This window comes from Prunus dulcis, chromosome 2, assembly GCF_902201215.1.
Source record: "Prunus dulcis chromosome 2, ALMONDv2, whole genome shotgun sequence".
NCBI lineage: Eukaryota > Viridiplantae > Streptophyta > Magnoliopsida > Rosales > Rosaceae > Prunus > Prunus dulcis.
Window position 1 is genome coordinate 12250827 of NC_047651.1, and position 22465 is coordinate 12273291.

At 35.9% G+C, this 22465-nt stretch overlaps 3 protein-coding genes and 1 non-coding gene across 5 annotated transcripts; 1 reads left to right on the forward strand and 3 right to left on the reverse strand.

Moving 5' to 3' along the window:
- Nucleotides 1-3000: 3000 nt before the first annotated feature.
- LOC117617866 (3-ketoacyl-CoA synthase 19-like) lies at nucleotides 3001-4614 on the reverse strand. The gene has a single exon (XM_034347468.1). It carries the CDS (start codon nucleotides 4612-4614, stop codon nucleotides 3217-3219), a length of 1398 nt encoding a protein of 465 aa, XP_034203359.1. The 3' UTR covers nucleotides 3001-3216.
- Nucleotides 4615-5749: 1135 nt separating this feature from the next.
- LOC117620418 lies at nucleotides 5750-5864 on the forward strand. Its single transcript, XR_004584756.1, has one exon. It is a non-coding gene; the product is annotated as a U5 spliceosomal RNA (small nuclear RNA).
- A 568-nt stretch (nucleotides 5865-6432) lies between these two features.
- Nucleotides 6433-9081, reverse strand: LOC117618143 (LEAF RUST 10 DISEASE-RESISTANCE LOCUS RECEPTOR-LIKE PROTEIN KINASE-like 2.1). Its single transcript, XM_034347757.1, has 3 exons — nucleotides 8439-9081; nucleotides 7288-7387; nucleotides 6433-6706 (listed from the first exon to the last, which is right to left on the reverse strand). The coding sequence occupies exons 1-3, from the start codon at nucleotides 9079-9081 to the stop codon at nucleotides 6433-6435; spliced, it is 1017 nt and encodes a 338-aa protein (XP_034203648.1).
- A 3780-nt stretch (nucleotides 9082-12861) lies between these two features.
- On the reverse strand, nucleotides 12862-18547 carry LOC117620187 (AUGMIN subunit 7). 2 transcript variants are annotated; one of them, XM_034350326.1, is made up of 9 exons: nucleotides 18172-18547; nucleotides 17997-18082; nucleotides 17086-17112; nucleotides 16267-16358; nucleotides 15967-16092; nucleotides 15529-15619; nucleotides 14803-14910; nucleotides 14235-14333; nucleotides 12862-13299 (listed from the first exon to the last, which is right to left on the reverse strand). In XM_034350326.1, the coding sequence occupies exons 1-9, from the start codon at nucleotides 18239-18241 to the stop codon at nucleotides 13102-13104; spliced, it is 897 nt and encodes a 298-aa protein (XP_034206217.1). In that variant the 5' UTR covers nucleotides 18242-18547; the 3' UTR covers nucleotides 12862-13101. The 2 variants fall into 2 exon arrangements, with proteins under 2 accessions (XP_034206217.1, XP_034206216.1); XM_034350325.1 differs by having other exon boundaries at nucleotides 17051-17112.
- Between the last annotated feature and the right edge of the window lie 3918 nt (nucleotides 18548-22465).

The window sequence follows — 22465 nt, forward strand, 5'->3', positions numbered from 1 at the left end:
TAGATATTGCCTCTGTAAGGCCTGATTGGAGTAACTGCGTTTCAACTCAACTTCCTTCCATTTTCTGAAAATTTAGCTTTTCTAAGACTTTCCTCGAAACCCTTTTAAAATGGCTTCATGTTCTTCTCCCCCAAAGCATCTCGATTTAAATGATGCTCCCAAAAAAACACTTGACGCCAAAGTCTAGTGTCCAACCTTTGTATCCCAAAATCGTCATCTTACGGTTAATGATTCTGTGATGATGAATAATATGACTGTTGTCATAGTAGTTAGGAATTTCATTACTCCTATAGATGAAATACTGTTAACAAAGAGGTCTGACGAAGAGGCTATTGATGACTCAATCGCTTTTAGCATTCAGAGAACTGCTTCTGTTCCTAACATAGCTGATCGTTTGCGTGTCAGAGCAAGCGAGATTTAGGAGCTGAACACTGAAAATTCGTCTCTTCGGAGAATGCTTCATGAGTCTCAGCAAGAGGTTGAAAAACTTAAAGAGGAAAATAAGGACTTGTTGAAACTGGTGAGTTCATACTCCATTGATATGCAGACAAGGCTTGACATGCTGCAGATTTCCAATGATAAGATTCTGGGAGACCACGAGAGGCTTATGGCTAAGCTTAAGAAGCGTCGTTCTCTTACTTCAGAGGCTTCTAGAACAGAATTGAATTTTATAGATTTTACAGAGCCTGCTCCTTCCTTGCAGGTGAAAAGAATCTATCTGTTATATGCTCATTTCCTGTTATAATAATTGGGTAAATTCTTAAACTTGCACTTGTCGTTTTTACATCTTTTCAAAATGACGGTTTGGAATCTTGTGCTTTATAGGTTCAAATAACCACATCAAATCTCTCAAGTTACATATTTCAATGCATGTGAGTCCGGAACTTCTTGCCCGGGTTAAACACAACTTGAAAATTTATTTGCCATTTTCAAATAGACATGAAATATAAATTAAATAGGCATGAAATATAAATTGAGTAAAAGCCATTATAATATTGTAATATAATAGTGAAGAGCATTAACTACTATATACCCAAAACTTCAAGTTTGGGGTCTCTTATATATTTGGATCCATGGGCTTCTGGCCCAGATCATATAATATAACAAAATATGTTGGCAGCCTCAATTCACCCTTTGAGGTTTATCCTAATATTATCCATCTTATGGTGTATTCTTAACAACCGGAATTAACAAAATATATTTCTTCCTTGAGGTGTAGATTATAACAGAATTGAACTTTATTAAATTCATCATTTTCTTATGCCAAATAAATATATGGTGTACCACAATTAATAATACCTCAAGTGTTATCCATTTAATTGTTGGAACTTCAGGTTCTCAATATTGTCAGATTTTGAACTCATGCCAAAATCGCATATTTTCATGGTATGGACATTTTTATAATTTCTCGTACATATTTCGAGATTTCAGGCCCTTACAAAATTGTCCATGTTTTGAGGAGCTTCTAGCTTCTCATTTAATTGCTCATCCATGAGTTTAAGGAACTGCAGGTTCCCTTTTGTATATAGTGACGGTTTATCCAAAATGGTTAATATTTATGTACACATCACTATTCATGTATACAATACTATTCATCAGGTCATGAATACGTGTCTATTCATGCGTACAGTACATTTGCCAGTACAATTACTATTCATGTGTACTTCACTATTAATCAATACGGTACTGTTACATTATCAAAGAACTCCAGGTCCTTATTTACATGTCAAGGATCAAGGATCTTCAGGTCCGATCTCTTGTTTACTAATATAGTACAGGAGAGACAGTCAGCTCTCATATCATTATCATCATTAAGGATCATGAGAATCAAGGAACTTCTGGTCTTGATATCTATATGCTATAAAACTCATCATATCACACAATTAATTCATAAAATAAATTGCTATAATTGCTAGTATGGACGATAATCCCGCACCATACTTTAAATAAATGTAAATGTGCTATAAAATAAATTCATAAATTAAATTGCTATAAATTCCTTGTAAATAAATTGCTGGTATGGATGATAATCTCGTACTATACTTTAAATAAATGTAAATGTGCAGTAAAATAAATTCATAAATTAAATTGCTTTATGTATGAACATTAATCCCGCATCATACTTTAAATAATAAAGTAAATGTGCTATGAAGTAAACGTGCTGGTATGGGCACTAATTCTACTCCATACTTTTAAATAAAAAGTAAAGGTAGTTGTGTGGACGATAAACCTACGCCACACTTTTAAATAAATATTGCTATATGGGTAATAAACTTACACCATACAGTAAATGCAGGAATAAAACCACCACATATCATACATTGTGGGCAATATAACTACGCCATTATCATTTTTATTACGATAATATGTGTTACAACGTGATTGGTAATGAAATTACATCATCATAAAATAACAAGATGGGGTATAAAACCGCACCATTCAAAATTACAGTACGAAAAAATAAATTAAACAAACATGGATGAAACAACATAAAAATTGTGAAAATACAAAAAAGAAAGTTTGCATGTCGTCGTAGTAGTAAAGTGAGAGGAGACATATGACAGAGATGAGACAGAGAAATAACTACATAGTGTTGAGCTAGAAAATTTAGAAGTAAATAGGAAAGACTATTGTTCTAATAACTTGTTATAAAAATAAAATAATCAGAGTATGAAAAGTACCACTGAATATTGGGAGTAGAATTGTATTTGCTCTTGTGATGTTTACACTGACATAATTTCCTCTCAAATAGAACTCACTCTTCCTTTCTTTCCTTTCTTCTCCTTTGGTGTGTTTTGCTAAGCAAATGGGAAGCCTGTTTTTAGGCAAATTGGATGGCTTCCAACATTATCATTAAGCTTTTTAAATATTATTTCATTATTTTCTTTATGTGGGCTCCACCATTTTCTTTACAATAAATATGATCTAATTATCAATAAAATTAAATGTTTATCATTAAAATAAAAATATTCAATGCAATTTCATAAACAGATCCTTTATTGTACAACAGGTACCCTTTATTGAGCAACTTCCATCAAACAGGCAAGGAAAATGTCAAACTTAACTAATAACATACCAAAACTCATATATAATATATATTATTTTAATCACCATAAGGATGCCTTACCAGTATCCTAGTTTTTTGAGATTTGTCGTATCGGCGAATGGTATTGTATTGGTGCATTCGTATTTGTACCCGTGCAACATAGTCCAAACTTAAGTAGCTAATTGAGAAAAATCAAACCTAACAAAGTTTAGAATTTCATCATCGATCCAACTGTACTTCTCCACGAATGGATTGACTAGGGTATTAGGAGGGTAGCTGTCTATGCAGTCTTTCCAAACATTTGCATCATCCAAATCCTTCAGCACTTCCCACACAATATTGTTGCACTTAAAACCTGCTCCAAATCCACTCATCAGAATTTTGTTACCCTTCTTGAGCCTCTTCTTGGCCTCCATGTATCCCAAAGCATACCAAAACCCAGCAGCTGATGTATTCCCAAACCTGTGAAGTGCCATTCTAGATGGCTCAACATCATAATCAGTTAGCCCCAAGCTCTTACCAATCCCATCTATGACTGCTCTTCCACCAGGGTGAATGCAAAAGTGCTCAATCCCGGTCTTAAGATTCAACCCAACTCCCTCATCTGCTTTTAGCTTTTGGCTTTTGGCACTTTTAAGCTTAGATACCACCAGGTACCTAAGTATTTCTCTCAGTGGAAGCACTTTTGGTAATAGAACTTGTAGGTTCATTGTAAATCCCTCACTTGCTGCTTTTACAAGGTATTTGGTAAGGCGGAAACCTTTATATCCACTTTCATCTTCCACCTGTATACAACAGTTATATGCTTCATCACTTGAGCCAGTATGTATTCTCACCAAATGATTTAGTTTCAACTTGGCTTGGTGCTTTAGGTCTCTGTTGTTTGTGAACAACATCGAACACCCTCCCGAGCGAAACAGACAGTTTGTGAGCATCATGGATTTTTCTTTGCCGCAGTACCAATGAGGAGATATGGATTCTGTGCTTACAACAATGGCGTTCACGTTCTTATACGACTTGAATAGGTTTTGCACAACATCAATGGCAATTAGGCTTGCACTACAGCCCATTCCTGAGAGGTTGAAGGTCTTGATGTCCTCCCTCATCTTGTAGCGGTTTACTATACGGGATGTTAGAGAGGGTGCAGGGCTGAACATGGACACATTGACCACAAGAATGTCGATTTGTGATGGAGAAATTGCACTAAACTTAGCAAAAAGCTTGTCCAGTGTGTCGAAGATGACTTCTTCCATCTCCAAAAGCTCATCTACTAGGGTTGCATCATCTTCTCGGCCTTCAATGATGTTTTTTGGGCAATAAGTTTCCTCACCGATGCCAGAATTGACAGTTGTTTTCAAGAGAAACCTGAACTCCTCCAACCCTAGATTCTTGTTTCGTGTGACGATTTTGACACAAGAATCAGTGCTGATCATCATGTCATCGGTGGGCATGTAGCACTCATAGGCCAGCAGGTAGCAGGCCTGGTCTCTCATACGCAGAACTATCTTAAGGAGGCTGGAGAGACCATAGAAAAGAGCAAGCAAACACGTCACCATCAAGACCTCCATGGCCCTAGCTAGCTCTGTGTGTACGGTTTTGTGATAGAAGGAGAAAGAAGAGGGGGGGGGTGGTGGGCGGTGGTGCGCGCGCTTGGTTCAGAATTGTGGAGTGTCAAATGATGAGTTGCATGCAACTTGGAACAATTCTCATAATTTGTACTTTCCATACACCCTATTCTTTCCTTTAAATACAATTCCTAAGAAGCATTCTAGAGAAAGAGAGACTCAACTAATTGGTAATTGGTACTTATTATTTGAATGATATATACCACATATCTATAAAAAGCAGGTATTCATTAAGAAGTATAGTTAGGCAGTAAGCACAAATGTCAAGCTCAAATAAATGGTTTGGTCCCATGATCGAAAGCACGGTAGAAATGGTCGCAGCTTCCCCACCCACCCCACTTAATTATTGAAAAAGAAATTTTTGTTGTTTTTGCCAAAATTATTGATAAGAGTGATATATATTTAGGCACATGTGGATAGATAGGAGTTTATAATCCTATATAATTAATAGGAGATGGACTAAAATTCTCAATCTAATAATTTGACATGATTTAAATTCGATACGTGCCAAATATAAATTTATAAATTCAATCCGATAATTCGAATATGATCCAAATTCGATCCATTTACAAGCATATAGTGCATATTTATTTATCTTCACTCATTGCCTTGAATTTATGAAAAAAAAAAAAAAAAAAAAACAACAACACTTTTGACATCCTAAGTGTTTTCAGTGATTCAACTTTTTGACAAGGCCAACATGACCTGTGTTTTTCACAATTGAACTTCACTTGAGTTAACTTGTTTTCTAGGACGAGCTTGTGCTAAGCTAAGCTTTAAGATTTTGCTTGACTTAAACGGTCTTCATTCTTCATGTCCAATATATATAAATTGAATGTAATTGATTACTGAACATTAAAAGTTTAAACTTTATGAGCAAAGTAGGAGAAAGATGAACCAAACTCAAACTATTTCATAACAAAATACAAGTTGGTCATGAAATTTGTATGTTGAAGCTTGATATACAGATCTTGCAAGTCTAATCATACTATACATGCCAAAAACACCAGAGGCAGAGTTAGGCCTTTGGCAAGCAACAATAGTAGTCCCACGTCGACGAGAAGAGCAAGAACTAGCTGGCCATGCGTTAAGCACAGAGCGAATTACTCCTTCGCCTTTTACTAATGAATACTGTGTGCTCGTCGTTTTAAGTGGCATACGCCTATTTTTGAAGGGCTTGCACCTCTGTGGGTGCACCTAACAATTCAATCATGAAATTATTAATACTAGGAATGCTAAATATGTCTGGTATTTATGAAATAAAACGGTATGCCCAGATGCTTAATGTTAACCAAGCCCCACCTTTTATTACGCATTCTTTTGGTATGATACACTAATGTAGAAACACCAGCTCTGGGTTTATAATGAAATATACTAATACATTGATACATAACTAGAGTTGGGCATATGGGACCGAAAACCGGCCAAATTTAACCGGTCGGTCTGGTTTGGTGTGATTTTCTCTCTCTTTTTGGTCAAAGGTGCATTAACCAGACCGAACTGGCCTTCGTGGTTCCATGCCCGGTCCCCAATTTTTAAAACCATCAATTAACCGGACCGAACAAGCTATATTTAATTATATGTAATTAAATAATTATAATACACGTGGCTGATTTCTATTGGATCTTGATTTTATGTTCTGTGCACTTGTGCACAGCATATCCTAGCCATTCCCTTTGCCTCATCGACGTCGCCTCAGCCTCACCGCCTCAACCTCGCATCGTCACCACCACTCACCATCGACTTGGCTCCGTCGCATCGTCAGCGGCGCCTCTTCTTCATCGCCTGACTCGCACGCACCTCACTCTCATTGATGAAGTCTTGCCCATTAGCTTTGGACTTACCCAACATCTTGATGGCTACAAGGCGACCGCTACGAAGCTTTGCCTTGTATACAGAGCCATAGCCTCCTTCACCCAATTTTTCCTTGAAACCTTTGGCCATCTTTTTTATGTTTGAGTAAGAGTACCTTACTGGCATGAGCTTATTGTTCTGCAAAAAGTCTTCTATATTGTCATGCATTGACAAGTGCCTCCTTTTCCATTTGTATATTATTAATGCAGTTGCACACAGGGAAAGCCAAACACATATAAGAGACTGTGTGCAATATTCCTGCGCAGTTCACAAAAAGTGGACTCAATAGAGACATTAATTGATTGCTACAATAGTATCAACATTTTTCATTAGTCAAGGGCCTGGCCGTCTGGTAACCTTTTCATGTTTAGTTTTTAGTTGTTACTTTTTTAGCAAAGATGGAGAAACAAATATATGGGAGAAATATGGGAGGAAGAAGAGATGGGGAAAGGAAAAATGAAGGAGAATGTATGAAACAAAAACTTGAAAAGAAAAGGTATTTGAAACTGCTTTTAGTTTTCTCTTTGTGCAACATTTCATTCCATTTTCTCCCTCTTCCTTCTTTCTTTCTCATATTAGAAAATTTAAATAAATAAAAAATTCAACAATGTTATTTGTATTTTGTACCACATTTATTGACCACATGTGATGACAACCTTTTTAATACAGGTGGGTCCCAAATACAATGACGGGGCCCACTTCTATTAGAGAGGTTGTCAGTAAATGTGGTCCAAGTAACTAATTTCAAGTAGTTCAAATTACCTGGGTAAGAGATTACACAGTATAATGGCAACAGATAAAGGGGGGATTGACTTGTAGCACTTGTTGGTGAGCGCATAGATATCCGTATAGAATACAATTGCTGCAACACAAGTGAAAAACTCGATAAATTCATAATTTAATGAAGTATAGTTTGATAAATGTAATGAAGTATGTAAGTTGGATTAGAGAGTCGGCTACTTTGCCTGGTATAGAGAGTATGAACCGTAAGATCTTCTTGTACAAATGTTCTGCATTGCAAAAGAAAATAAGATTCATTTTTTGCTTACAAAAACATCATAATACATAAGTATATACTATAAATCAACATGTCATAGTCTCCTTTTGACTACCAAATTATTTGAAGCAAAAGCGTATGCGTCCCTTCCACACATGAGAACAGCATGAAATGTTATTTGACAACAAAATCTTGTCAATGTGTAAAGTTTCATATATCCATCACATTCTTATCTTTCTCACGGGATTAACCAAGGATAGAGAGCATGCTCTGATACCATGTTAATGTGAAATAATTCGGTAATGATTCTGTGTCTATTTAAAAGGGCAAAGCTCGATAGACAAGACAATGAAACTAAGAATGGTAACATATAAAACTCAAAAATACAATCAAGGGAGAAGTTGACAACAAAGGAAATTAACCAAATATGAAGAATCAAAGTTAAATGGGTGCGTTCTACCATTACTTGGTTCGAGGAACCTCTAGACTTTATTAGTGATCTCTTATTTGAGGAATGTAACATGTAATTTTTCTACAGGCATACTCTTAGCTGGACATGGGGTACTCTATCAGTGGTTAGGTTCCTGCCCTTGCTTTGCAGTTGAGCGGGTAAGACTACTCAGTTAGTCTGACAACTGAGCCTGTATGTGTAAATAAACTCGCCTAATCCCCAACGACATAGTCCGATTTTTTGGTACTGTTACTTATTCCCTCTATCAATCAATAATACTATCCCTCTTTCTCAACAACAACAAAAACAAAAACAGTAGTCTAATGAATAAATAAGGTGGGTAGTGAAGAAGATATTTAACAGCGCTGCAAATTATTGACATCATCTGGAGGAGAGAGAACAAATATGTTGACTCTAGCTAGCATTATTGAATAAGTGAAATCATTAACAGATACACTATAGTACCTTTGGTTATTGAAGGGCACTTGGTTTTACTCACGTCGTCGAGCATGCAGTTCTTCTTATACATTCCACATTTCAAGTAACATGAAGCGTTAAACCATGAGAGCTCAAAGCCGCTCGCTATTTCATTATATATACCTTCACAGGACAAGTTCTGGTGCAGATCTGTAGATGTTGAAGGTGACACCACAACCATTTGTGTTATTTTGCAGGACTCCCCCAAATCGAATGGACTTATTATGGAGCCATTCAAGCCAATCATGACATAAGAAAATATTCTTAAAGTACTGGACAAAGAAGAATTGGCAGAATTGTTGATGCATGGAGCTGTATCAACAAGGCGAGGAGAATGCATTGGATTTGCACAGCTGATAAAAATTATAGGCACTTCACGTATTGCTAGACTATGCACTCCGCGTTCAGTATTAGAGTACCAAAGATCATGGGCAAAAGGATCTCCATCACTAAGGTTGAAGGAGGTTAAAGAGTAACGTGGGTTGGAGAAGTAGTTGTCTTTCTTCTGAACACCAGCATCAACAACTCGGATTGTCCAGTCACTGTAATTGATCGCCTTTACGTAATACTTTCCCGAATACAAGCATATTACTGTAACATTTTCCTCACAAGATAGATCAAAAGTGTACATGCCACAGTTTTGAAGGTCTCTGTTTAATTGAAATGGATACTTTATGTTGATATTGCCACAAAGGGTACTATCTTCCACGGCGGATGTTTGGAAACAGAAGGAAGGAGGAAGAAGGAGAAGGAGAGGGGCTATGTGTGCAGCAAATAGGAGACATTCCTCTCGACATAATGAGAGAGAATATTAGGAGGAAGGGAAGAGGCATCCAATCCAATAGGAATTTATCAAAATTATGGAAGAGTATAGATTAATTAGACAACTTAGGTTCTGGCTATGGCAGATAAGAAAGGAGGGACTTCAGACATGACCGTTTGGATTTTGGAGCCCCCTGAAGGCAAGAGATAAGCTGCTCAATCAACCAAAGCAAAGTCACCAAACAGAAAAAATTAAATATTAATGCTTATGGAAATTGAATACTAAACCCTTGTTGGTTTAGTGGCTATCGTTTTTGTTGGTTTTTCGTGTTCAAATCATCTATCCGTCGTTGATAAAAAAAAATTTAGTAAATGCATTTGAACCAGTCCACACATCAATAAATCTTATATATATATATCCATATCTGTCGTATACAATCAATTAATAACTTAGCAAGAGACCGGAATGCTGCAAGCCATTTTTTTGTTAGAATAATGCTTCTGATCAATTTCTTATGCTGGTTGTTCATAGGGGTAGATGTCGATGCAGTTCTGTTGGCGTGACTTGTGGACCATTGACTTTCTTTCCTTACACACCAAACATTCCTATTATAATTATGTTTGATTTACTTTAATTCTTGATTTCTTACTGTAAATAGAAATAAAAATTTATTATTTACTTACCCATAAAAATTTGAACTTGAGACTTCCTCTAGACATAGTGAGAGAGAATATTAGGAGGAAGGGAAGAGGCATTCAATCCTACAGGAATTTATTGAAATTAAGGAAGAGGACATACTAATTAGACAACTTAGGTTCTGTGTCTGGCAAATAAGAAAGAAGTGACTTCAGACATGGCCATTTGGATTAATGGCAAGCGATAAGCTGATTAGTCAACCAAAACCAAAGTCACCCAAAAGACAGAAAAAATTCAGCATTAATCCCTAATGAAAATAGTGAAGGCATTTTACCAACTAGTTGTCAGCTTATTGATATTTATATTTCAATGTTGAAAGATGTCTTAAGTTCAAATTTTCTATCTCGTAGATTAGAAAATGAAAAGTTTTAATAATGCAATTGAATCAGTCCACAGGTCAAATACAATCATATATATATCTCTGTGTGTGTGCGCAGACAGTAAAATGCAAAATCTTATCCATACTTATATACAATAGATAATAACTTAGCAAGAGACCAAAACGTTGCAAGCTGTCTTTTCATCAGAAATAATGCTTCTGGTCAACTTGTTATGCTGGTTGCTTATGATGTAGATGCAGTGCAGGGCGGAGTAGGCCTTGAAAATTATTGCAAAGAAGAAAGATGTAATCCGCACGGCCCAGCGATCCGATTCCCATTTCGACTTAAAGGTAAGCAGTCAATCCATTGTGGTTACCATGGCTTTGATCTGTCATCATCATCTGACAACCTCTTCGTGGAAAGAATTGACTACACATCTCAGGAGATCGAAATATATCATTACCAAAATGCTAACACACCGGAAAAGATTTTTGTCCTTTGTTTATATATCTTCTTCTCCCTTACAATTTGTGCCTGGACCAGATAACTATAATTATACCCTATTCAGTTGTCCATATTCAGAAGAAAGACAATAACCAAAGTGTTTTGAAAAACTCTGGTATTGTAGTTGTTGAATAAAAACCCAATTTTCATTTATTAGTATCAATAAATATATAGGTATAATATCAATATTGGGTTGGGCAGAGATATTTCCATATGTTTCACTTAAGTCAAGTCCACATTTGCAATAAGATATTTGTGGCTTGTGCCCAAGGGGATAGGATGCAAAGCCAATGGTTGAGTGGACACGGCAAGGCACCTTACCAAGTCAAGCCGAGTTAATACCTACAAGTTGGGGAACGCGTTGGAAGACAAATCACCATATTAAGTCTAAGTCAATAGTTGGTTGAAAGTCAATATCACCATATCAAATCTAAGTCACAAGTCTTCGATCTCATCCATTAATTTTCCCAATATTCATTAATTTATTACTTGTTTACTTGGACCACTGACAAATTTTTCTTCAATTATCTTTTTCCACATAGTGACATGAATAAGAGTCGGTTGTACATTGTATAGTTTTTTTCTTCTTCTTTTTAAAAAATTTGGTATAGTCCACTTCTGATGACATAAGTGAAATTGGACCTATATCTAAGAGCTCCTTTTTCCTTTTTGTAAATTATAACTAGAGAGTTCTCCTCATTACAGGTTACAAGAGCTCCTTTTTCATTTCATTCATTTCATCCATGCATCTTACTTTTTAGCTCGTGCATCATAATTTATTTGGTTTCTATAAGTTATGATTACCTCCATAATAAAGAGATTCGAATCCAAAGTATTAGGAATTTTCTTTACCAAGTGATTTGTATTCTTATTTGTAAGAACTTAGAATTGCACCTTGACATTCTAGTCTCATTGTGATTGACGTGTGATTTCCATAACATTAATTATGCATTGTATATAGCAGATAATTTACTCCTTTATATGGTTTTGTCTTCTATGAATGTGTGGCACTGTTTTACCTAAACCGTGTTTTCTTTGTAAAGGCTTTCTTCCTTTTTTTCTTATATATATATATATATGTGGAGAAACACGGAAACAACCATATATCAATATATACTTGCAGTGTTTTTGCATGTGCATGTGCTTTTGATCAATTAACATGAAGGGCGACGGGAGGTGCTAAAGTGACATTTTAAAGATTTTAAAGATATTCTCATTGCAAATTAGTAACATTAGTTTAGATTTTCTTTGTATCAATCTTTTTTCATATTGACTTGGTGCTCATTTTGATTCCAGTCTGTTTACTTTTTAGTGTTTTTGGCCAAATTTTTTATCTTTACATTTGAAAAACAAAAAATTAATTAGAAAAAACCTTCTTGTACTTTTGAGGGCTTTTTCTTCCCATTACCTCTCTAAATGTTTTTGTATAGTGCTTTTCCTAATTTACTATAATTTTTTAGATGCTTAATTTTTTGGTTTTTAAGTGGTTAGTTCTTGAAGTCAATTTCAGTACATTGCTGTCAAAATTGGTCACATGATGCACACATGACTAAATTATTCAGGATTAAATTGGTTTCTTCTCACGCTTCTCTTTCTCCCCTTCACTATCCACTCCCGTCCCCTTCCCTTTTCTCTCGTCTCATCAAGGCCATAGCTGCAAGTGCCGTGGTCTCTTTCTTTGAAGCACACCCAAATGGGCTTTGGGCTCCTAGTGCTTGTAGTCCCACATGCACGAAGAAAATCTAGAAATATAATTTAAGACTAATTAGTTATTGATTGTTATTTTTCCATCGATCGAGACTCGGGTTTTGTTTTTTAATACAAGCATAATCTATTACTCTATATTAATCTAACCTACGGAGATGGAAATTCAAACTTGAGTTTAAGGGGTTAAACTCACTACCCTAACCAACTGGCATAACTCACTTGTGCCGAGTGAGACTTTAAGTACTAGTTTTTAGGGGTATGCTTCATTTTACTGAAAAGTAAATAAACAATCACGCCATGTCTCTAGAATTTACTCAGATGATACTCAGATCCCCAAATATGACATTGTTGGGCCGGCCCGTGCTCAACAATTCTAATCAAGCCATCACTAATCTTGGACCAGAAAAATCCGTGCTCAAAATGAAAAGGAACATTTGATTTTCTTCTTCCCATAAATTCCACTCTTAGTCAAATGAACATGGTGAGAGATCAACGCACAAAAGACTATCATGGTTGACAATATGAACTCATAATCGATATTACATTTAGTTCGCTTTCATGCAACACAAATAAACTACATTTTCGTAACATTCATCTGCATTCCCAGAAGATGAGGAAGAGACTGAATTCATGGCCTTCCTCCCAATGACTAATAATTTTGTTATAAATTCACCTCCCCACCTTGCTCGCGAGCAATGGAAGCCGAGAGAATTCCAAGGTCACGATTTAAGAATGTCAATGCAGATTCACATTCAGAGATTATTCTCGTGACAGACGAGGGCTCACCCGCAACTGAGTCAGATGATCCGACAGCAAGAGCTGCGTGGGAGTCTCTAAGATTCCTCAAGTTCCCTAGGAACTGCAATCAATGCAAGGGAAAGGAGACACCATATTAGAAATTCATGGTCATGCCAATAGTACTAGTAAAAATCCATGATACTAGTAAAAATGCAGCATCATTCACTTTATTCATTTGCACTGCTCCATACCCAAGTAACCCCAGCTCACCTCACCCAGAAACTCCACACCCCCTCGCCCCTTGCCCCTCGCCCCTTGGCCCCTGCACCTACATCACACACTCTCACGCAAAAACACACACACAAAAGGTCATCAGGAAGTAATACCATGTTGAGGAGCAAGAGAGAGAATGGGAGGAGAGAATTCAATGGACAATTTTGGCGAAGCTTTTCTGCTACTGTTCGGTTGAATAACATGGGAGGATTGGAAACATAAGGAGAATGGATGTTCCTTGTTTAATCTTTTGAAAGAATTTGAACTAATTGTGCCACGGTTGAGCCTTTCTGTCCAATTGCTACATAGACAATACAATGTCTCACTTTCAGAGGTGGCCCTTGAGTTCAGGGGAAGAAAGGGGAAGCAAAGAAATCCAGAAATGGTTCAATTACCATACCACCTCTTTCTTAATGTACACAAAAATTTGGTCCCCAATTTCTAAGGGTAAAAATAAGTTAGACCATGCAGTCTCCCTGTTTCTCGTATTCTATTCTGGAATTAAAAAAGGGCTTCCCCATGTTCAAGGAAAATCCTTTCCTGACCTCGAGGGGAATGCTTTTTCCAGCTCAAGGGAAAAGTACCTCGCCCACTTTCTTTTCTATTTCCTCCCTCCTACTTCAAAACAAAGAAAATTATTTTCCCCCACCCCCACCTTGCTTCACTTTTTCCTCCTCCAACACAACAGGTAAATAATTTAACTACGCATCAGTATTAGTCTAATAATCCTCATAATGTACTATGAAAAATGAACAGAAAAATAATTTAATTAGCAATGAATACCTTTAAAAGCATCTTGTATGCCTCTAACAAGCGATTGGCAGCTGGCCCAAACCCATGGAGCTGGGGTACCTCCATCATGTGTGTCCAGGGACGTATTTCCTACAAAAGCATGACATTTCAAGGTTGCAGATAAGCGTACATAGCTAATACACATGCACACACCAAAACAACAAACAAAAAGGTATTACGGACTCATGCACGTCAAATAAATGTCAACAATCCAACTGTAGTAGCTAAAAAGTGAATTTCTAATTAGCAAGGAGCTGGAACAGAAGCATAAAAACAATCTCATATGCCAACTAAGACAGATACGTGAATAAGGAATCCACCCAAAAGCATAAATTTCAATCATTATGGTGAAAGCAAATATACAATTCTTTTTCTTTTTCTTTTAAGACAACAAGTTCATGTATCACAAGCGCATCACTTTTCCTCTTTAGATATACATTATCAGTAACAAGTATGCCAAAATCTTTTAATTTGGTACAGCAATCAGGAAAAGAAAGGAAAAGAAGTGATAGCAGATTGTCAAAAGGGAGTGTATACGACAGGAAAGAGCAGGTCAAACCTTAGTGTAAATCGTGTTGAATGATCTTGCAGTTTCTAGGAAAGATTCCAAATGTGAACGCAATCTGGACTCCACCTCTGCATAATCCTCATCTGGGTTGTATGCATGCTATATGCAATAGCGCGTAATCAGAGCAAGAAAAAGAAGGAATCAACTGCACAACTTGGGGGAAGTTACAATTAAATAAAATGTACACTGAGTCACTGACAACCCAAATTTGAGGGAGCATTCACTGCCAAGTGTTTAATGTACTTGGGAGGCATTGGGGAAGATAAAAAAAAATCAGAAAAAGAAATTCAAAGTGAATAAGTGGCAACAGAGGAATATTAAAACAAATATACATTTTTATTGTCTTTGGAATAACAAATATACTAAAATATAAATGAATCTTTGGGCATCCTTTGGCACTATCAAGGACATTACTACACATCTCTTCTCTGCAATGAAGCATATGACAAGTGAAGGTCAAACGGAATGGAAAGATAGGGAGGTGGTGCTTTTAGGTATCAGGAGTTAAAGAAACTGACTACCTTCATGAACAATATGATTGAGGGTAATGACAGAAGAGTGGGTGATGTGTACAAGAGAAAGAAGCAGCAGTAGGATATTGTTTTAAAATGCAGATGAATTTATTCACTGCTTTAAATTGTACAATTTGGCTAGAGAATAATCATATGAATAGCTAGAATAATGCAAGAAGATCTAAGTTGAGGAACAGAAACAAACCTTTGATGCCAAATCGTCAACCTTCTGTTGAAGACTTAAGAGTATCTTTGATTGTTCTGAAAGCTTTTTTTCCAATTCAGAAACATCAGGCCTGCAAATGACCTTTGATTAAACGAACAGAATGTTATTGTATCTAATGAAATAAGTAGTTCAAACTTAACTTATGCAATCAACCTGTCTAAGCATTATCTAAACTGATTGGGATTGGATATTATCAGAGGTTGTTTTTTCCAAAAAGACAATTGGTTTGACAATAAACTTTCAATGAAGCAATTATTCTTTTTACTTCAGGGGAGTTGAAACACAAATCGAAAACAGATACTCTTACACTGCATCTATGAGGTCTTTTTTTAGTGGATTAATAAACTTTCAATGAAGCAATTGTTCTTTTACTTCAGGAGAGAAATTGAAACCGAACTGGGAAATAGATATTCTTACAATGGATATATGGACTGAATTTGAACATCAGCAGGGAATAATTTGCACTCCTCGGAGAATATTTGAGCTTGTCTTTCAGCAATGGAATCAATCAGTTGTATGTCCTTCGCTACCTGCTCATCGATACTGCAGAAATCACAGTTCATACCAGATCTCAGGCCAACATGATTGTTTGAAATCAGAAAAAAAATCACGTGCATAATATAGAATGAAATTTGAAATTATAGAAGTGCTAGGAGTTCCTTTATTAAAAAATAAAAACTTCCCAACACAAATGTAAAACTTAGTATCATCCTTAACCTCCATTCTTGATTATCAGCATAAATGCTCGCCTCCACAAGATCTACAATAAGACGAAGCATTTCAGTGCGATCTTCATAGCTTCCTCGTCCCTGCAACAAAAAGGTATCGCATTCAGTAAGGGTGGAGGAAACACACAGAGTAAAGAGTTGCTAGATTTCACGTCGAGTGCAGAATGCATGATGGTCCAATAAAACATTTTTATTCCTAACTATGTTCATCTTGTCTAGAGTGCCAACTAGATGCATAATGTGCATCTTGCAAACAAATTTTTACTTCATCTTTGATTATATTCTGTCTAGTCTACCTTGATAAAAAGTTTTTGATGATCTGCCAGTATAACTTTGTTTCAAATTGACTATTTCCATGGAGGTACATTAAGGGAGATTCATATTTGACTACCCTGATCGTATCTGGGGGACTAATCTAGAGTATTTGGATGTAAAGGAACCTCCAATAAGAGGATAAGATTCCAATTTTATCATATAACCAAAAGGATTCAGATAATACAACAATTTTAAAAAGCCTGGCATCCTTTAAGAAAAGAGTACCAGTTACAAAAATTTACTAGTATAATTAGATCAATCCATGATACTTACTTATCCTAAAAAATTATTTTCCCAACAGATTCTACGAAAGGTTAATTAAAAACCAATAAACAATAAATTCAAATGTGATAAGTAAAAATGCACTTAATTTGTACAGCTGAACTAAAGAAGAAAGAAAAAATCACCCATATAAGCCAGAATAAATACTCCTAAATCAACATAAATCCACAACTAACTTGGATAACTTCTGTGTCTACAGTAGTAGTAATACCCAAAAACTTTGCAATCTCTGCCAAATCTGCAAAACAGAAGGTCATCATTTGTTATGGTAACAATTAAGAGAAACTTGGTCAGATTATCCCATCACATGACTAAAAACAGTGCAAAATAGAAAGTTCATCATATATAACCCACATACTAAGAAAAATTTGGAAATTTAAACAGTCAATGGATATACGAGCTGGCTTTAGGAGAAGAATAAATAGCTAAATAAAAAAGGTAGCAGAACGGAAGGATGCTCTACAAAACTATCTTAAAAAGTCCATCAAGGATATAGCATTTGGGTGCTTATGGTACCAACATAAATATATCAAGCTATTCCAAGTACAAGCAATATCATAACTGCGCTTGCTTTCTTTGAAGTAATACTGAGTTAAGATTCTGCAAAATAGCTGTAGGATGCCTCTATCTTTTTTATATTAGGATATGGATATTCAAAGTTTTCTCCGTCAAGATTTAATTTTTCTTCTGAATTTTGATTTCCTTTAGCTTTATTTGGGAGATCAAAGGTTCTGCGTTATCAGTTTGTCATCTTAATACGGCATATATTCTTTACTATTGGAAGTCTTCACAAAAGTTTGTCATCTTAATTATCATCAGGAAGATATCAAGAGTTTGAAAGACTAGTTGAGCAAAACAATTGTAGCCCACATTTTCATTTGAAATTAATATTAGAAGAGGGAAAGTATAATTTGGATCCACCATTTCATGGAATTCAAAAATCAAATCTTGCAGAGTGAAAACGAAACAAAAAGAACACAGCAGTGTGAGAATATCATGTTTTCCACCATGTATGTAGCCTACATTTGATGATCTAAACAGACCCAGGTTAATTTTCATCACATTCTGAACAACTTCAGCACGACCCAATTCAACATTCTACAAACAAAAAAAAAGCCTTACATTGGATGCGAGCAGTCTCTTCGTCACGATCCATGGCGTCCCCTTGAAGACTCTGTTGAGAAAAGGGTGACTTGTCCCCCAACAAGCTGCAATTAGACCAAAAACCAGGACAGTCAAAAATGGGGCATGGAGGGAGAACCAGAAAAGTCAAAGAAGTAAACGGCATGTCGTGTACCGGAAGAACAGCCATTCGAGAAGAGCATAGCGTTCCATGCCGGCGAAGAGGAGAGACTGAGCAGGCGCATTGGCTCTCGAGTAATTCAGCATCGCCAGCTTCCTCTGTATCTCTTCCATTTGTCTCGCTGCCATTTCTAACTCAAACACTAAACCAAACACTTCAGCTGAGATCCAAAATCATCACAAATTCCCAACACTGCTTTTGGTGAATGGGATGGTGGGTTAATTTTGGGGTTTTAGTTGGGGTGATGAAGCAATCAACAAATGGAATTGAAAATTTTAATTTTTTTCTTTGTCCAAAGTAGCAGACGGCCCAAAGCCGCATTACAACTGACCGGGCAAACGGGTAGTGTTTGCGAGTTTCAGGTCGTGTTATTAACCTGTTAAGCTAACGGGTGAGATATATTAAACCCAAACACAATCCGTTCAAATTCGCGAATAACCAGACACAACCCATTATGACTAAGGCCAAGTCCAGCGCTAGAGGCTGGCCCAGGCAAAAGGCAGAGATGAGCCCGAGTCCAGCTCCAGCGCCAAGAATCCAGCCCGGGCAACAGGCGGGCCCCACGAAACCGGGCAGGCCCAAGGGCAAAAGGCGCCTGGGCTTGAGCCCGAGTTCGCTGACGTCAGCGCACTAAAATCAATTTTTTTTACTGTTGACTGCCACGTGTCGTCACCGGGTGGCTCCGATTGGATTTTTTTCAGCAATCCTACGGTTCTCTTTTTTTTTGCCAAAAAAATTTTAAAAAAATCCAAAAAAATCCGAAAAAATTCTGAATTTTTTTTTTTAAAAATACCAAAAATTTATGTATTTTTTCCCTATAAATACCTAACCATTTTATCTACTTTCAACACCAAATCTTCATACAATTTCTTCTCCATACAATATTTTCTACTCTCCACTCACATAATTCATTTTCCACACCAAAATATTTTTAATTGCCATTTTAATCAATTTAATGTAACTTTTTTTTGCATATTCTATTTCTTTTTGTTGCACAATGTTTATTTTATTTTTGCATTTCCTAATTGGCTTTATTTATTTACATAATCAATTTTTTTCTTGCATTTCAAAATAGTTTATAATTTCATGCATAATCTTTATTTTTGTTTTTGCATTTTCAATTTGTCTATATTTATTTACACAATCAATTTTATTCTTGCATTTGAAAATAGTTTATAATTTCTTGCATTGTATATTTTTTGAATGCACTTCCAATTATTTATTTTGAATAGATCATACAAGCACAAATTTTATCTGGAATAAGACACATGGCAACCGAGATTCACATCCGAAAATCTTATCCGAAAATTTAATTACAAAAGATTATCAAAATTAATGATTTTAAGTATAAAAAAATAGGAAATAAAGTACAATGAATAGTAATTGCCCTAGACTTGCCCTAGACTTTGCCCTTGTGGGTGGAACTACAAATGGCAAGGCTGACACTATTCACGTGAATAGTATCAGCCCTTGCTTGCCCTAGCTTGCCCTTGCCTTAGACTTTGCCCTTAGGGGTGGAGTTGCTCTAATGGATGGTATTTTCACCCGTTTCACCCATTTTACCCGCTTCAGCCTTTTAAAAAATATACTAGACCCAAACACATGAAATTGAAAAATATATTAGTTGGGGTGATGAAGCAATCAACCAATGGAATTGAAAATTTTAATCTTTTTCTTTGTCCAAAGTAGCAGACGGCCCAAAGCCGCATTACAACTGACCTAGCAAACGGTTAGTGTTTGCGAGTTTCAGGTCGTGTTACTAACCCGTTAAGCTAACGGGTGAAATATACTAGACCCAAACATGACCCGTTCAAATTCGCGAATAACCAGACACGACCCATTATGACTAATGGATGGTGTTTTCACCCGTTTCACCCACTTTATCCGCTTCAGCCTTTTAAAAAATATACTAGACCCAAACACATGAAATTGAAAAATATATTAGTTGGGGTGATGAAGCAATCAACCAATGGAATTGAAAATTTTAATCTTTTTCTTTGTCCAAAGTAGCAGATGAACAAAAGTCAATATTACACGACGCAAGAACGGTATTGTTTGCGGTGAAGTTCGGTCATGTTACTAACCCGCGTTTAATCCCAAACATGGCCCGCTTCAAATGAATAACCGACATTAACGACCCATTATGATAATGGATCGTGTTTTCACCCGTTTCACCTACTTTACCCGCTTCAGCCTTTTAAAAAATAAACAATATTTTTTAGCACATTGAAAAAAACAAATTTTGAAATCTTTAAATGCATCTTACACATTGGAAAAAAAAAAAAAATTAGACATCATGAGTCTCAAATTGAATCTTTATCTTCTGCATTTTCAGTATATGAAACACCATCCATTGAAACTACAACAAACTCCTCATCCATGATTCCCATGCCATTGGTGGTAGTCTCTGTATCTTCCATCTGCCAATAAAACAAATAAAGAATACACACACAAACAGACCAAGACCAGCGAAAAAGGAAGACAACACAGAAAAAAAAAAAAAAAAAAAATGAGCCCAAAAAAATTTAAATACAGGGAAGTTCATACCTTTAGTTGGAGAGAATATCTAGAGAGAAGATGAAGGTAGCCGGTTGTTTGGTTGGTGAGAACTCTTTTGTTCTCGCGAGAAAGAAGAGGAAGAGTCCGCGTGAAATTTTTTATTAGGGTGGTAAAACGACGCCGTTTCACTTTCAGCCTTTTTAAAACTGAGGTTACTTAAATGAAACGCACGTTCAGCGTTGTTTCTTTCCTTTTTTCTAATGAAATTAATATATTAAGTTAATAATACATGCTGTGTATTGTATTTATCAATTGCAGATTCGATTCTACTTAACTTTTTTTTTTTCTTTCTTTCTAAATTAATATTTGAACACATGGACCTATATATATATATATATATATATATATATTGTATAGTACAATCCTAATTTCTACTCTTATCATATAATCCCTATCAATTTTAAGAATTCTCTCCTTTTGGTATGAATAAATATTTTATGTTTTGGAACTGATTATTATGTCTAAATGACAATTAGTACTTATATTTGATTATATATTTAAAAGATTGTTAAGAATTAATAGTACAATTTAATTGTGTTGTATTATTTATAAATTTTTCCTATTAAAATAAATTAATGTTTGAAATGCTTAAGCCTCACGTAGCGTGACTAAAACACCTTGCATCTACGCCTCGCCTTTCAAAACATTATTTAGAACATAACTTGAGAGTGAGAAAGTGATTTGGGTTAGTTTAAGTTAGTGATTGAGGAGGAGGCGGAAGATGGGAGAAGACGCAAAGAAAAGATAGTTAGGCTAGCTAGGGATTTTATTTTATAATGTAAATTTACAAAAATACCCCTGCTCTTAACGGGTTAATGGGTCATTAGTGAATTATACTAAAACAACTGTTTGGGCCAAAAAGAAATCCACGCGCAAACCCATCTTCGCAAAGAAAGGCCCACAAAATAGAAAAGAATAGAGGACTGGCCTTTGATTCCCCACAAAAAAAAAAAAAAAAAAAACCAAATCCACATCAGAAGCCCACGTCTTTTACGAAATTGCAGAGTTGTAAAAAACGCCAAATTAAATGGCAATTGACCACTAAAGCAGATCAATAAAAATCTGAAGAAGAATTGGATTGGGCCCAGCTTCTAAATGCTCACCATTGATCTCAAAACCCAGAGTACAAAGTCAGCAGATCTTTTTGGAAAGTCTATTCTCATAACACACGTGACTACCTGACTATGAAAAGTCAACAATTTCAACTATCACAAGAGAGTTGATTGGGAATTAATGAAAGCATGTCATTAATAGAAAGACTTCTCTGAAACTCTGCGGCCAAAAGATCAGAATCCTTTTCTATGCAACTCCGCATCAGAGCAGGTGATCTTTCCAAGAGATAAGCAAACTACAATCTCAAGAGATAAGTGGGAAGAAAGGGAGTTGTTCAAACAAGAAAAGCAAACTGACCATCACATCAGATTGTGTTCTTTCTCTTTTCCAAGAAAAAACAGAGAACAAAGAAGAGTTGGTCTATCTTTCAGAAAAGCAAGGAAAAGACCTCCATGAAAACTGATTATTGATGGTTTATTGATGGTTCTTCTCTGCCAGAACAGATAACTTCCCTTTTTCTTTGCATTTAAAATAAAAGATCTTTGAAAAATTTTACCGCCCATTATTAAAAGATTAGAAGCCCCACTCCAGCATTTTTTATAAATATAAGAGGAGGTGAACAGATCAAGGACAGCCAAAAAAATTAATTAAAGACAAAAACTCAAAATGATCACTT

Bases quoted from the DNA above. Each gene is read 5' to 3' on its own strand.
- LOC117617866 (XM_034347468.1), bottom strand. From the start codon at position 4,614: ATGGAGGTCTTGATGGTGACGTGTTTGCTTGCTCTTTTCTATGGTCTC.
- LOC117620187 (XM_034350325.1), bottom strand. From the start codon at position 18,305: ATGGCAGCGAGACAAATGGAAGAGATACAGAGGAAGCTGGCGATGCTG. The intron at 15,620-15,966 runs GTAAGAATATCT...GGTCATTTGCAG, and splicing joins ATTCAGTCCATATATCCATT to GCCTGATGTTTCTGAATTGG. The intron at 14,911-15,528 runs GTTTGTTTCTGT...TATTGCATATAG, and splicing joins TTGACGATTTGGCATCAAAG to CATGCATACAACCCAGATGA.
- LOC117618143 (XM_034347757.1), bottom strand. From the start codon at position 9,081: ATGTACACTTTTGATCTATCTTGTGAGGAAAATGTTACAGTAATATGC. The intron at 7,388-8,438 runs GTACTATAGTGT...CTTGTGTTGCAG, and splicing joins GTGCCCTTCAATAACCAAAG to CAATTGTATTCTATACGGAT. The intron at 6,707-7,287 runs GTAATTTGAACT...CAAATGGAAAAG, and splicing joins CTGTGTAATCTCTTACCCAG to GAGGCACTTGTCAATGCATG.